This window comes from Ahaetulla prasina, chromosome 7 (genome assembly GCF_028640845.1).
Source record: "Ahaetulla prasina isolate Xishuangbanna chromosome 7, ASM2864084v1, whole genome shotgun sequence".
NCBI lineage: Eukaryota > Metazoa > Chordata > Lepidosauria > Squamata > Colubridae > Ahaetulla > Ahaetulla prasina.
Genome location: NC_080545.1, coordinates 68,430,467 through 68,444,450, shown reverse-complemented (window position 1 = coordinate 68,444,450; position 13,984 = coordinate 68,430,467). Strand labels below are relative to the sequence as shown.

The following is a 13,984-nucleotide window of genomic DNA, read 5'->3' as shown; positions in this document are numbered from 1 at the left end:
CCTGCAGGCACCTTAATCGATCCCAGCGCTCCTTTGTCTTAGCAACTTTAAGATGTGTGGATGAGCAGCATGGAAGGGGACAGATTCAAATAAAGCCATAGCAGGTGCACTATTGGAAGGTTAGGGACAAATCACTAAGGAGGAAATGTATTTATATGGTCACTGAGAGTTGATACCAATTTGATGGTACATAATCAATTGATCCAACAGGAGGGAAAGCTCTATCCTTAAAGAAAATACTTAGGAGAGGATTCTGTGGCACGTTATTAAAAGAGAAAAGTAGTGGAAAAGTAAGTGGGGGTGAGACTAGATCCCTCCTATAAACTGGCTCTCCTGGCACCACTGAGCCCAGGGACTTTTAATACCTACCCTCCCAGAAGTGAAAGGTCCTGGCTTTTAAGCTGCTAAGCTTCTTAACTTCATTCTCACCTTCACCCCCTTCCTTTATCCAAACATTCCTGTCATAGAAAAGGACTAAGAGCCCAGGTAGGAAAGGCAGCCTGAAAACTGGGCTTAATTTCTTTTAATAAGGCTAATCGGCTGAAAGGGCCACAACAGGTCTCTCTGCTTCCCCTCTTCCCTCCCACCTATGCAAGCTACTGAAACAATGCTGCATTTATGTGGAGGCCCACATGAGGCCTGGAGATGTAGGCTTTTCTGGGGAAGGCAAAACAAGCTTTCCTGATCAAAATGAGCAACCTCTGACCATGAAAGCCAGGCATATTTTCAATTAAACTAGGTTTAAAGGGTGACTGACAGGTGTTTTGCCCTACTCAACTGAAGTAGAAACCGAACTCCATACAGGTGGATGGACAAGGGACATGCTTGTGTGACAAGGGAGGTAAATGCTATCTGTCTGTGTCGGCCTGCCCGTCTGCCTCATCCCCCCCACACACTTCTGTCAATCTGTCTGTCTGTCTGTCTCTCTCTCTTTCTTTCTCTATCATCTCTGTCTCTCTGTCTCTGTCTCTATCTGTCTCTCTCTCTCTCTCTCTCATTTATCCATCTAATCTATCTCAACCATCTATCTATCTCTTTCTATCCATTATCTCTATTTACCTATCTATCTATCTATCTATCTATCTATCTATCTATCTATCTATCTATCTATCTATCTATCTATCTATCATCTCTATCATTTGTTTGTCTATCTATTCTATCTCAATCATCTATCATCTATCTCTCTTTCTATCCATTATCTACCTACCTACCTACCTATTTATATCAATTATCATCCGTCTATCATCTATCTATGTACCTATCCAGCTATTCACCCATTTATCATCTATCCATTTATTATTATCTAATTTCCTTTGAAGAAAATAGCTGCCAATCAAATTAGGTCTTTTATTATTTTGGTTAATTTTCTCATTCTAATAATAGCATTTTCTCATCATTTGAGAAAGTGGTGGCCTCTGAAATAATGGAAATGATATTTGGATTCATTGCTCTCCGACCATCTTTTCAGATTAAAATAGTTTTGGTGTCCCTATCACAGTCTCTTCTAATGTAGCATATTGGGAATATGTTAGAGTATTCACCATCTGAACTGTAAATTTGGATTCTGTGGTCCTACGATAGTGGAGGAATGGGAAAATACACTTTAGCTGATACTGCTGGATCTTTTAGCAATTTCCAGTCCTTTCAGTTATGAAATACTTTTGAACTTCCACTCCAGCTAGAACCTGGAGGATTATGTTTCTGGTGATTCCGATCATTTCTGGAGGGGCAGTTTCAGACAATGGGACTGGAGGTCTCTTGTGTCATGTCTCAAAGTTCCATCATGTTTCATGATGGCTTTAGTTTTAGTATCTATGATATTTATTGGGAGACATTCCCAACAAGCATCGCCCCTTACCTGCTTGCAATTAGTAGAGAACAGTGGAAATTCTGCAGCAGGATTTTGGATGGATGAAAGTGAATATAGGTAGTCCTCAATTTATGACCACAATTGGGAGCAGAATTTCCACCTCTAAGCAAGGCAGTAAAGTGATTTTATTACCTTTTTTCTGTGGTTCTGTGTCCACTGCACGGACATTAAGTGAATCCAGTTCCCCCCATTGTCTTTGTTTGTCAGAAGCTGGCTGGGAAGCCCACAAATGGAAATTAGCATGACCCTGGCATGCTACAACCATTGTAAATACATGCTGGTTGCCAAGCACCCACATTTTGATCATGTGACCATGGAGCTGTTGCAACGGTCTTAAGTGCAAAGACCAGTTGTAAATCACTTTTTTCAGAGCTGTTGTAACTGCAAATGGTTGTAAGTTGAGGACTACCTATAATGAAAGTTAACCTAGGTATGGAAACTATGGTAGATTAGGAAGACTGCTGATATAAATGGATGATTATTTATACCTGCTTTTGGCTAGAAATGTACTGACTGTGAAAGACTAGGATTATAGTTTAGGGACATAGAGAAGATCAATATTTTGCTGTGTGTGGGCAGACATGTTTCTATTTCTTGCCAAATGAATGCAATCTTATAACAGCACTTGGAAGAGAGACACTACATCATCCCTTTACCTTTTTTCTAAATCACCTCAGTGTGTCATTGTAGACACTGTAGTAAGAAGGACTAAAGCAGTGGTGGGATTCTGCTGGTTCTACCCCGTTCGGGCAAACCGGTAGCTGGGGCTGCGAGAGGCTCCGCCCATTCACCCGGACATCATCACATCCTTTTTTTATGCTCTGCACATATGCAAAAGGTCCTGCACATGCGTGGAGGTGCTGCGCGCAGAGGTGGTTGCTCACATTTGCGAACCAATAGTTAAGATAAATCAATACCACCCCACCCCTGGCCGCAAGCCCCGTTCAAGTTGATCCTGGGACAGCCCGCCCAGCCTTCCTGCTGCCGCGGAAAGCCCCTGTCGAGTGCTGACTCCTGAGCCAGCCTAGACTGCCACCGCTGCACACTCCCCCCACATTCCATCCCCATCCTTGCCTGGCTAGCTCCATCACCACATCTCCATTGCGTGCAGCCTGGCTAGCTAGTCCCCAGGCTTGCCTGTCTTGCTTCGCTGCCAGCACTGCGGCTCCATTTCCACACTACCCAGAGCTTTCCGCTTGCCTCTGAATGCCGACTAAGAAGCCACATGGCCATGCTAGCTGGGAGAATGCTCTCTCCCCCCAGCCGGGAACCGCATGGCCATGCAGTTCCCGGCCAGGGGGGAGAGAGTGCTTGCCCAGCTAGCATGGCCCCACTGGGAGGACACTTGCCCCACTGGTCAGAAGGCTGCTCACCTGCCTGGCCAGTGTCAGAAGAGAGGGAGGCAGAAGAGTTCAGCCAAGTCTTCTCCTCCTTCTCGGCCTCAAGCAAACAGGCACACGCAGCTCACGGTGCCAGGACCTTCTGCAAGGAGACCGTGCGTGCCCATGCACGGTCTCCTTGCAGAAGGTCCTGGCACTGTGAGATGGGTGCATGTTCTCTGTGTCTTTCAGGCTGAGAAGGAGATGAGTTGCCCAAACTTTTTCTACCTTGGAAGCTGCCTTTAAGTAGCAAGGACAGGCTATGGCAGCTGCCTTCCAAGCAGCTTCGGCTGGTCCGAAGAACAGGTAGTGACGGCAGTGTTGGGTCAGGAGAACGGCGGGACATGTCAGGACAGTGCCAGCCTGAAGCTTGTCAGCAGGCCGTCCTCCTGGCCGGGCCTGGCCGTGATTGACACCAGCATCGGCAGGCAATGGGGTGTGCAGCCACTGGAAGTCCCATCCTGTTCTTTGCGCCGGCCATGCACCCATTGCCTGCCGATGCCAGTGCTGCTTGCGGCCAGATCCAGTCAGGAGGATGACCGGTTGACAAGCTTCTGGCTGGTGCTGTCCTGACATGTCCCGCCGTTCTCCTGGCCCATCACCACCCTGTTCTTTGGGCCGGCTAAAGCTGCTCTGTCTTCTACTTCTTTGAAGCTATTTCAGCCAGTGTCTTCTCATATCTTTCTTTAGTTCCCATTATTTTAACTTGGGAGATGTCCAATGGAATGTTTGAGCCTAGGAAACTCCAAGGAGAGTCCATAAAGTCAGACATTCTTATTTCTGGCAAGAGTGGATGTTTTCCCTGCTGATAGTGCTGTGCTGAAGATGAATAGCAGCAAAAGTGGAGAAGAAAACTCGCAATTTCTCTTGCCTATAATCAGTGGCTCACTCGCACAGGTCATGGCAACCATACGTGGCAATGATTCGGAGGCAGGGCAAAAATTAGCAAGGGAGATAACAAATACTAGGGAAGGATTGCTTCATGGAGAGAAGGCATGAATATCACTTGTATATCAGAGAAAGGCCAATAGTTATTTTAACTCAAGAGCCTGAATGACTCAAGGCAATATTCTAGGGGCTAATTATATTACAGTTGCCAACTCATCCACTCCAACAATGGGACTCAGGCAGAATATTTACAAAAAAAATCCATCACTGCAAGATCCTTTGACCGTTAGTCTCTGTTGCCACCTGGTGGTTATTAGCTAAAACACCAGACAAGTCAACTACTAGGCCATGGCGAGATATGGCACCTGTTTCCCAAAGATACACCAACATTATTTACATTAAAATTATTATGATTGATTAAATGTTCAATTATTACTTTGATAACATTGGGTGAAATTTTCAACTTAGTTCTTCCATGGAAAAATGCTCTCATTTTTCATATTCATACAAACCTTGGAGTTGTACCACAGCTACCCTTTCTTGTGTGCGTGTGTGGAGTTACATTCACACAAGCAAGGAAAAATATGAATCAACAATACAGGATGAAATTATGGTGAAATGAAAATCACTAGTAAGGTGTGTCTGTTGGTTTGTCAAATAGGTTTTTAATCCCATTGCTTCTACACAGTTTTGGTTCTCTAGGTTTCTTTAAAACATAAATCAAATTGTTTCCAGTCTTCACAAGGGCCAAGCTTCTCCACAGCAACACATAGACAGGAAGGCCACAGCACTAGTATAAGTCTCCTGGATGAGCAGGGGGTTGGACTAGATGACCTCCAAGGTCCCTTCCAGCTCTGTTACTGTTATTTTCTAGAAAGATTCATACACACACACACACACACCAAATCTTGGTAGGATTCATCCACATGGGGATTTAAGTGATCTCAAAAGTGCATCAGCCCATTAGATTCCCACATTAGCACCAGCTTGAGCAGCCAAGCCAGTTTCCTTCAGCTTCACTAAGTAAAATTATAACAAAACATCTATTTTTGCATTGGAGATGCCAGAGTTCCTTGAAACCTGAGTGTGGCCTAGTTTCTTATTGACTAAAACTCTCACCAACCCATGATTCCCAGTTCCTCAGCTGTCCTCCCATTCCCTGGAGCTGATTATCTTTTCATCAGAGTTTAGGGTGGCCCCTGACCATTTGCCCTGTGCACCAAGAAAGCCAGCAAGGACAGGAGGTGGGAGCAGTGGGGTGTGTGTGAGTATTTGCTACCCATTCCTTGCTCAGCTGGAGGAACTGCCTCTTTGGGGCAAACGGGTTGCATTGTAAAATTGAATCTAATGGGTTGGGAATGTAAACCGTGGTGTGTAAAATGCATTCAGTTATTTTCCCTTAAGTAGATTTGCAAGTAAAAGTTGGAGTATCAGATTTGGGAGAGTGCCAGATTGGAAATGACTGAAGCAATTGTATCAACATGGCCTATTTTGTCTTGAAAGAAAAATACAACCCAAAATAATAGAGGTAAAAAAGAAAGGTTAGGGTGGATTGATCTATTCTAGAGAGTGTCTCCTGCTGTATTATTTACCTGTCAGATGTATGAAATATACCAGTGTCCAACATGATTTTAAAAAATGATATCCATTTATTTTTACTGAAAAAAACTGTCTTTTGGTTGATATTTACTAATACAAACTGGAAAAAATGCCTAATAATATTCCAGAATTATTCCCTAGTTGTTATCAAGACAAGTCAAGTATTTGATTATAGTATGTAGATCAGGGGTCTCCAACCTTGGCAACTTTAAGACTTGTGGACTTCAACTCCCAGAGTTCCTCAGCCAGCTTTGCTCCCAGGAATTCTGGGAGTTGAAGTCCACAAGTCTTAAAGTTGCCAAGGTTGGAGACCTCTGATGTAGATGGATGGATGGATGGATGGATGGATGGATGGATGGATGGATGGATACTACTAAAGCTGGATGCAACAAGACCTCAAACTGTATGGATTGCATGAAAGAGGGAAATGTTGCATATACCAATGGTTTCCTAGTAGCAATACTACATCCTTATAGATCAGGGGTGTCAAACTCGATTTTATTGAGTTTCAATGAAACCCCGCATCAGGATTGTGCTTGACCTTGGAGGGGCATGACCAGATCGACATCACTTGTGTTGGGGGTGCCTATGGTGGCCCATGTGGGGCTGGGGGGATCCATTGTCTCCAGCAGCAGAAGGCAAGACCAGGGAGAAGGCCAAACCTTTGTCCTCCAGAGGAGCCTTGCCATCCCTCTCAGGCCACGCGGAGGATCCCTGGATGGTGGTGCAGGTTATCCAGAGCCCTAGGCAATGGAAGGCAAGTGCCCAACCCAGGCCTCAAGCTTCCAGGCCACCAGGATCCTGCAGCCCAGCCCAGCCCTGCTTCCCCGAGGGGGTGTCCGGCTGCACTTACCTCAAGGCTGCAGCTGCTGTGCTTGCTCTCCTTGTTCAGGTTGCTCATGGTGTGTGTGGAAGAGCAAAGTGTGTGGGTCAGAGGGAGGCCCACTCCCTCTCCACATGAGGAGACCCAGCTTTGTAACAAACCATCCTCAGTGATAGGATGGGAGACCACCAGGAGAGGTCAGGAGGAAGAGACAAGGGATGGCAAAAGGGCAGCAGGGCTGCTGGTAGCCAAGTGCTAAGGCAGGACTTTCCTCAGACCTCCCTCCCCTCATTATAATTTCCTTCCTTCCTTCCTTCCTTCCTTCCTTCCTTCCTTCCTTCCTTCCTTCCTTCCTTCCTTCTTCTTCTTTTTCCTTCCCTCTTCATTTTCCTTCCTTCTTCCTTCCCCTTTCCTTCTTTTTCCTTCCTTGCTCTCTTCCCATCTTTCCTTCTTTGTCTTTCCTCTTTCTCTTTTTCCTTTCCTGTCCCGGCTTGGATGCTCAACTGCAAAAAGGAAAACATTTCTGGATGCCTCCTTGCCTTGTGATGCAAATGCCACTTTTCCTGGTAGTTTGTTTTGGTAGCACTCTGCCAGCGAAAACGGAGCTCGGGAGGGGCGTGCACACCCCTCCTAAGCTCCGTTTTCGACTGCGACAGCCTGCCCCAGCACTTTGCCAGTGAAAATGGCTGCCACCAGGTTGTAGATCAGCGCCCAGTTGACCTGGGCTGGTTCTTCACTGTTTCCAGGGCAGCCCCCATGGGCCAGATCTAAGCACCCCGGGGGCCAGATTTGGCCTGCCAGCCTTGGGTTTGACACCCTTGATATGGATTATTGGATAGCTGATTTGTCACCACTGAATAAAAATGAACATTTTTTTAGATAAAAATAATTTAAACAGGTAATTTTACCTATAGCCACAGTGTACTGTACTTGGCTTCTCTTAAATCCTGAATTGTACCTCTACCCACTGTTCTTCTTCCACAAGAGGGTTCATCAGAAGGTAAGAGAAGAGTTGCTTCCTGCCTAATCATTCAGAAAACCCCTTCACACATTACACAGCAACAAACAAGAGTTTCCACCAAGTAAAACGCTAGAAAGTCATAGATAATATCAGCTTTTGGTCTAAGGTATCCAATATGTCATATAGAATAGATCAGTGGTGGGTTTCAAAATTTTTTACTACCGGTTCTGTGGGTGTGGCTTGGTGGGCGTGGCTTGGTGGGCGTGGCTTGGTGGGCGTGGCAGGGGAAAGATAATGTAAGATCTCCATTCCCTCCCCAATCCAGGGGAAGGTTACTGCAAAAATCCCCATTTCCTCCCAATCAGCTGGGACTCGGGAGGCAGAGAATAGATGGGGGCGGGGCCAGTCAGAATTTTTATTACTGGTTCTCCGAACTACTCAAAATATCTGCTACCGGTTCTCCAGAACTGGTCAGAACCTGCTGAAATCCACCTCTGGAGTAGATATAAAAACCTGCACACCCTTGTTAAAATGCCACATTTTTGATATGTTAAAAAAAAAAAACAGACCAAGAGAAATCTGAATTTTTTTCACTTTTAATGTAGCTATAAGCCATACAATTTAACTGAAAAACATGCCGAACTCTTTTAGGGGGAGAAAAGATAACAATAAAAAACGTACAATAACATGGTTGCGTAAGTGTTACGATGAAATTATCTTCATCAGATGATTGGTGCTGATCGATCATTGGTCACGGTTGGACGCAGCTTGACAGTGGCAAATGGGTTGGTACCTCTAAATGGATGAAAACAAAATGAAATGAGTTCAATCACTGGAACAGTAGAGAATGTCACATCTTCAAGTTGTCAAGTTTGAAAAATGCTGCACTAAAGTGTAAGAAATGTATCCGTGACCCAGTCCTCCTGGAGATCCCTTTGGCATTTATAGCCAGCTGGCTGTGAAATGCTCATAATTGTTCAATGTTTTCTTGATGCATATTTAGAATAAAATAACAGAGCTGAAAGGGACCTTGGAGATCTTCTAGTCAAACCCCCTGCTCAAGCAGGACCTTATGCTATTTCAGACAAATGTTGTCTTAAAAACCTCCAGTGATGGAGCCCCCATAACTTCTGAAGGCAAATCATTCCACTGATTAATAGTTCTCACTGATACTAAATTTAATCTTATTTCTAGATTGTGTCTCTGTTTCTTAAGCTTACGTCTGCTATTTTTTGCTCTGCCTTCAGTGGTCAGTGGTGAAATTCAAATTTTTTTATTACTGGTTCTGTGGGCGTGGCTTGGTGGGTGTGGTGTGGCTTGGTGGGTGTGGCTTGGTGGGCGTGGCAGGGGAAGGATATTGCAAAATCTCCATTCCCACCCCATTTTGGGACCAGCCAGAGGTGCTATTTGCTGATTCTCTGAACTACTCAAAATTTCAGCTACCGATTCTCCAGAACCTGCTGGATTTCACCTCTGCTTCAGGTGCTTTGGAGAATGGATTGACCCTCTTTTCTTTGTGGCAGCCTCTCAAATATTGAAACATTGCTATCAGGTCAATCATCTCTCTTTTTAATAACCCAAAGTTCTTAGATTAGAAAATGATCTAACAGCAAGCGAGCAAGTCTCAAGCAGTAAATGACAAATGTTTAGAAAACAGGTGAAAGTGATTCTGGTTATTTCTTTTTAAAAACCCACAACATAAAATTATAGCACACATATACAAAACAATGGTACATTTGATCTTGCCTATTCTTTCAGGGAGTGCAAAACATGAGATATAAATATTTTACAATGCAATCCTATAGCCATGGCACAGTACCCTTCATCCAGCAGTTTCCAAGAGACTGAACAAATATAATAATTATGCCAAGTGGTATTAATATCATGAGCAAAATTGCAGCCTTAATAGGACAGTAGATAAAAATATATAGCAGGCAAAGTCATTTAACTTGATTTAACTCACTATTAAAAAAAGCCAGAATCCAATCCAAAAAGACTGAAAGTGTGGCTAGGACACTTATGTTTAAGGAGGGTGATCTCTAAATGAAATATGAGGCTAATTCAGAGGTGAAATCCAGCAAGTTCTGACAGGTTCTGGAGAATCGGTAGCAGAAATTTTGAGTAGTTCGGAGAACTGGCAAATACCACCTCTGGCTGGTCCCAGAGTGGGGTGGGAATGGGGATTTTGCAGTATCCTTCCCCGGCCATGCCCACCAAGCCACGCCCACCAAGCCACACTATGCCCACCAAGCCACGCCCACAGAACCGGTAGTAAAAAAAATTGAATTACACCACTGGGCTAATTTTTTTGTTGCAGGGCACTTTCATTTTAGAAGGAATTTGGAGACGATCTTCAGTGGAACAGGATGATACAGGGAGAGGGGTTCCATAAGGAATTGGATCTTATGGAAAGTTAATAGTGACATGTTGATAGTGCTATATGGCTGGGACAGAGCCAGCTCTCTCATTAGGTTAAAGCAACTATTTCAATCAGCAGGATATAAATTCTTCCAGCTACCCTTATAAGGAAATAGATATTTAAAATCTCCGTAGCTCAAAGTTCCCGGCACCCTTATAAGGAAATAGATATTTAAAATCTCCGTAGCTCAAAAGTTCCCGGCACCCTCAAAAGATCTCACGGCACCCCTTAGTGCCGCGGCACACTGGTTGGGAACCACTGGGTTAAAGCAACTATTTCAATCAGCAGGATATAAATTCTTCCAGCTACCAATGAGCTAGACAGCCACAAGGTGGCAGCAGAGAATTGCAGAAAAATGTTGGCTTCCTTCTAATAGCCATCCAGATTTTAGCACACCAGAGCAGGCGACCCTTACTTAAAAGACACAATTTTATTTATTATTTATTTTACTTATTTATTTTGTCAGGTATCATACAAAAAAGATTCTATAGTATATAAACACATATATGAGTAAATATAAGGAGGTATAAGCATATATATATATATAGGAAGAAGAAAAGAAAAAAAAACAATAGGACAGGAACGGTAGGCACGTTTGTGCGCTTATGCACACCCCTTATGGTCCTCTTAGGAATGGGGTGAGGTCAATAGAATGTTTAATAAAATAAAATAATAAAATGTTAATAAAATGTTGTTGCTAGATGAAGGGAGAAAGACATGTAGGAATTTTAATTTTTAATTTTATTTTTTGCCTCTTGGCTGCTTTAGATCATATAACCGCATCTTTTGCTCCACTTCCAAATAACAAAATGGCTTGGACTGAAATAGTTCTTAGAAACTAACATAAAATTAGTTTGCAAAATGAAGCTATGGTGGGTTTTTTTGTTAAATGGACATTGGTGCAATTTGGGTGACCTGAACAAGTCTTCTGCATGTATACTCAACCTCTCCATTCCTCCCTTCGAAATAAGCCAAGATATTAAACTGAATTTAATTATCTAAATAAATGATAATTTAGAATGAGCTAAATCCTGGTTTACTTCAGTTATTGCATTTGCAATAGCACGAAGGCAGAAATTTTAGCCATCATCAAACAGAGATAAAAAGTGTATCTAGAAAGATGGTTTTTTGTTATTATTTATTTATTTATTTATTTATTTATTTATTTATTTATTTGTCACAACAGTATATATAAGCGTAAGCATGAAATAACTATACGAATTGGATACAATCAAAGGGCACATTAGGACAGGAACGGTAGGCACGCTGGTGCTCTTATGCATGCCCCTTATATTAGTTCTTGAGTCTTAATAAATGACTCAAGAAAGAATGGACAGCATTGATTCAAGCTCAAATTTAGAGAAAATGTACCTGGGGAAGAGCTCTGGAGGATGGTCCCATCTTGCTGGCTTCTGCAACAAATCAAAAGTATATTAGAGCTTGGAGGAAATCGCCTTGTTAATATTCAGAAGAGAGGGAAAAAAAGTATGAACACAGCAAATGCATACACGCATACACGCATATGACTCCAGAACTGCTTTTCTAAGAGGCCAGTCTAGTTTTGGCTCAAGGGGTAGACACTATGACTCTGTCCCTGGTGTGATTTAATCACACACTTTGCTCAGGCCACCTTCATTCCCAGCTGTCTGGCAAATGAACACCCCACCTCTGCTTCCTTTCACAGTAAGCAGGTACAGGCAATCCAGAGATACATCCCTAGTCCACCTAAGCCCCAGCTGTAGGACCGTGATATGACCTTTCTCAAGTAGAAAGGTGACCTTTCTCATCTTTGAAAAGATGTAGAGCATTTTTTTAAAGGAAGGAAGAAACTGGTCTTTAAATTTTCTTAGGCCATTTCTACACCATCGTGACTTGCATTCCTCAATCAGTGAAAAACAGTTTTGAAGATTATTCTCAATTTCCTTCAGGTCCTGCTATCCTAAGAACAAGAAGCAGTGAATCACAATCCTGCCCCAAGCAGCTGGAAGTTCTAGAGGAATAACATTTCCCCCACATGATGGAAGAAGGAAATAAAATGAATTACTTGAGACACATGTACTCCTGCCTGATCCATGTTCTTGTTTTGTGTACATCAGAGGTCTCCAACCTTGGCAACTTTAAGCCTGGTGGACTTCAACTCCCAGAATCCCCCGGCCAGCAAAGCTGGGAGTTGAAGTCCACCAGGCTTAAAGTTGCTAAGGTTGGAGACCTCTGATGTACATCATGTGCAAAAAGAAACAAAAAACCCAGCTATTCTTACAAGGGGGATACAAGGGCGTAAAGAACCCTTTCTCCTTGAAAGACATGTGGACAGGAGGGTGGGACACAGTAAAGCTGGGATTTCTGGACTGTGTGCAAACTTTGCATGGGCTCAGTATTTTTAAAATGACAGATTAAATTAAGGATGGTTTCACATACAATACAGGTGAGCCAGAAATATTGGCTTTTCGTGTGGAGAGATTTGGTTATGTGAGCAACTTTCCTTCTTGTTTCACTTTGTTGAGATGCATATGCACACTTCAAAAAACACTCACTACACCCGAGGTTATGTTCACATGAACAGCACTGGAAACTTTGGTAATGGCTATTCCAATGTGTGCACTGAAGATTTTGAGCTTATTTCAATTTTATATGATATACATAATGCGTATAGTGTAATACTTTCTGTGCTTTAGTATGTTATGGACCATTCCAGGAGAATGAGTGGTTTTGATCAGATTGCTCCTTCTTGGGTGACTGCTCTCCAAGTTCTTATAGCTGCTGTGCTTTCCAGCTTTGCTGTTGGCATGTCTTTTAAGAGATATACCCTGGCTGATAAAAGGTAAAGGTAAAGGTTCTACTCGCAGAAAAGGTGGTCCCTATTTTTCTACTTGCATTTTTTATGTGCTTTCGAACTGCTAGGTTGGCAGAAGCTGGGACAAGTAATGGGAGCTCACCCCATTACGCGGCACTAGGGATTAAAACCGCTGAACTGCCGACCTTCTGATCGACAAGTTCAGCGTCTTAGCCACTGAGCCACCGTGTCCCTTATCCTGGCTGATTAAAGAAATATAAATCCTTGCAAAGTTTTAAAATGTATTTGATTTGATGTTTGATGTGATGAGCAGGAAAGATGACTTTTTTCATTTTTCAAAAATAAGCACTTCTCTATGGAGTGTTCACATATGTTAAGATGGAAACTGAAAACTCAGGTGTGTTTCTCCCCATCATACATGTTAGGTGAAGTATCTGAAGAAATCACAGCATTCTTTTAATGAGCAGATGAGCATATTTGTGGGATAAAATTGCATGTGAGTCTACAGTAAATGCATCACTTCAGAGCCATGGATCAGCGTTGAATTCTAAACATCAGGTGTGAAGGATAACACAGCCCATAATGGGTGAGGCAGGGCCTTCCTTGTAATCCCATCCCAAGAAAAATTATCTACAGACAAGTCCTGAGAAAAGCACTCAATGTGGGCAATGCAAACTCCTCTTTTAAAGGAAAAAGTAAGTCCACAGACTTTGAGGAGCCCAGGATGCATTTTAAGATCACATCCTAGGTCAGGGGTCTCCAACCTTGGCAACTTTAAGCCTGGTGGATTTCAACTCCCAGAATTCCCCAGCCAGCAAAGGGAATTCTGGAAGTTGAAGTCCTCCAGGTTTAAAGTTGCCAAGGTTGGAGACTCCTATCCTAGCTGGCGTGGAGTTGCCCATTTACAAAGTAGCCGTCACTGGGATCAGTCATAAACTGTTTTCCAGAAGGAAAGGCACTGAGGATGCTTCCTGTCAATATCTCAGTGTTTCTCGACTTTGGCATCTTGAAGATGTATGGACTCCAGTTCCCAGAATTCTCCAGCCAGTGGAATTCTGGAAGTTGAAGTCCCCACATCTTCAAGCTGCCAAAGTTGAAAAATATTACTCGAGACCACCAACAAACTTTCTACTCTCTGTGGCTTCCAGAAACAATGGGAGTGTAAAATAGGTAATTCAAATGTTGCTTTCCTCAGGTCAGAATTAAAGAACATTGAAGCACATTTTTTAAACCCTTCATGTGAACACAGCC

At 43.1% G+C, this 13,984-nt stretch overlaps 1 protein-coding gene across 1 annotated transcript in view; it reads right to left on the bottom strand.

Annotated features, from left to right (window-relative positions):
• Positions 1 to 8,162: 8,162 nt before the first annotated feature.
• The window catches only part of BAIAP2L2 (BAR/IMD domain containing adaptor protein 2 like 2), a 28,024-nt gene continuing 22,202 nt past the window's right edge, over positions 8,163 to 13,984 (bottom strand). Inside the window, exons 13-14 of the mRNA XM_058190740.1 lie at positions 11,311 to 11,351; positions 8,163 to 8,315 (exon numbers count right to left, since the gene is read on the bottom strand). Of these exons, the coding sequence (XP_058046723.1) occupies positions 8,243 to 8,315; positions 11,311 to 11,351 (114 nt within the window). The 3' untranslated portion in view covers positions 8,163 to 8,242. The remainder of the gene's footprint in view (positions 8,316 to 11,310; positions 11,352 to 13,984) is intronic.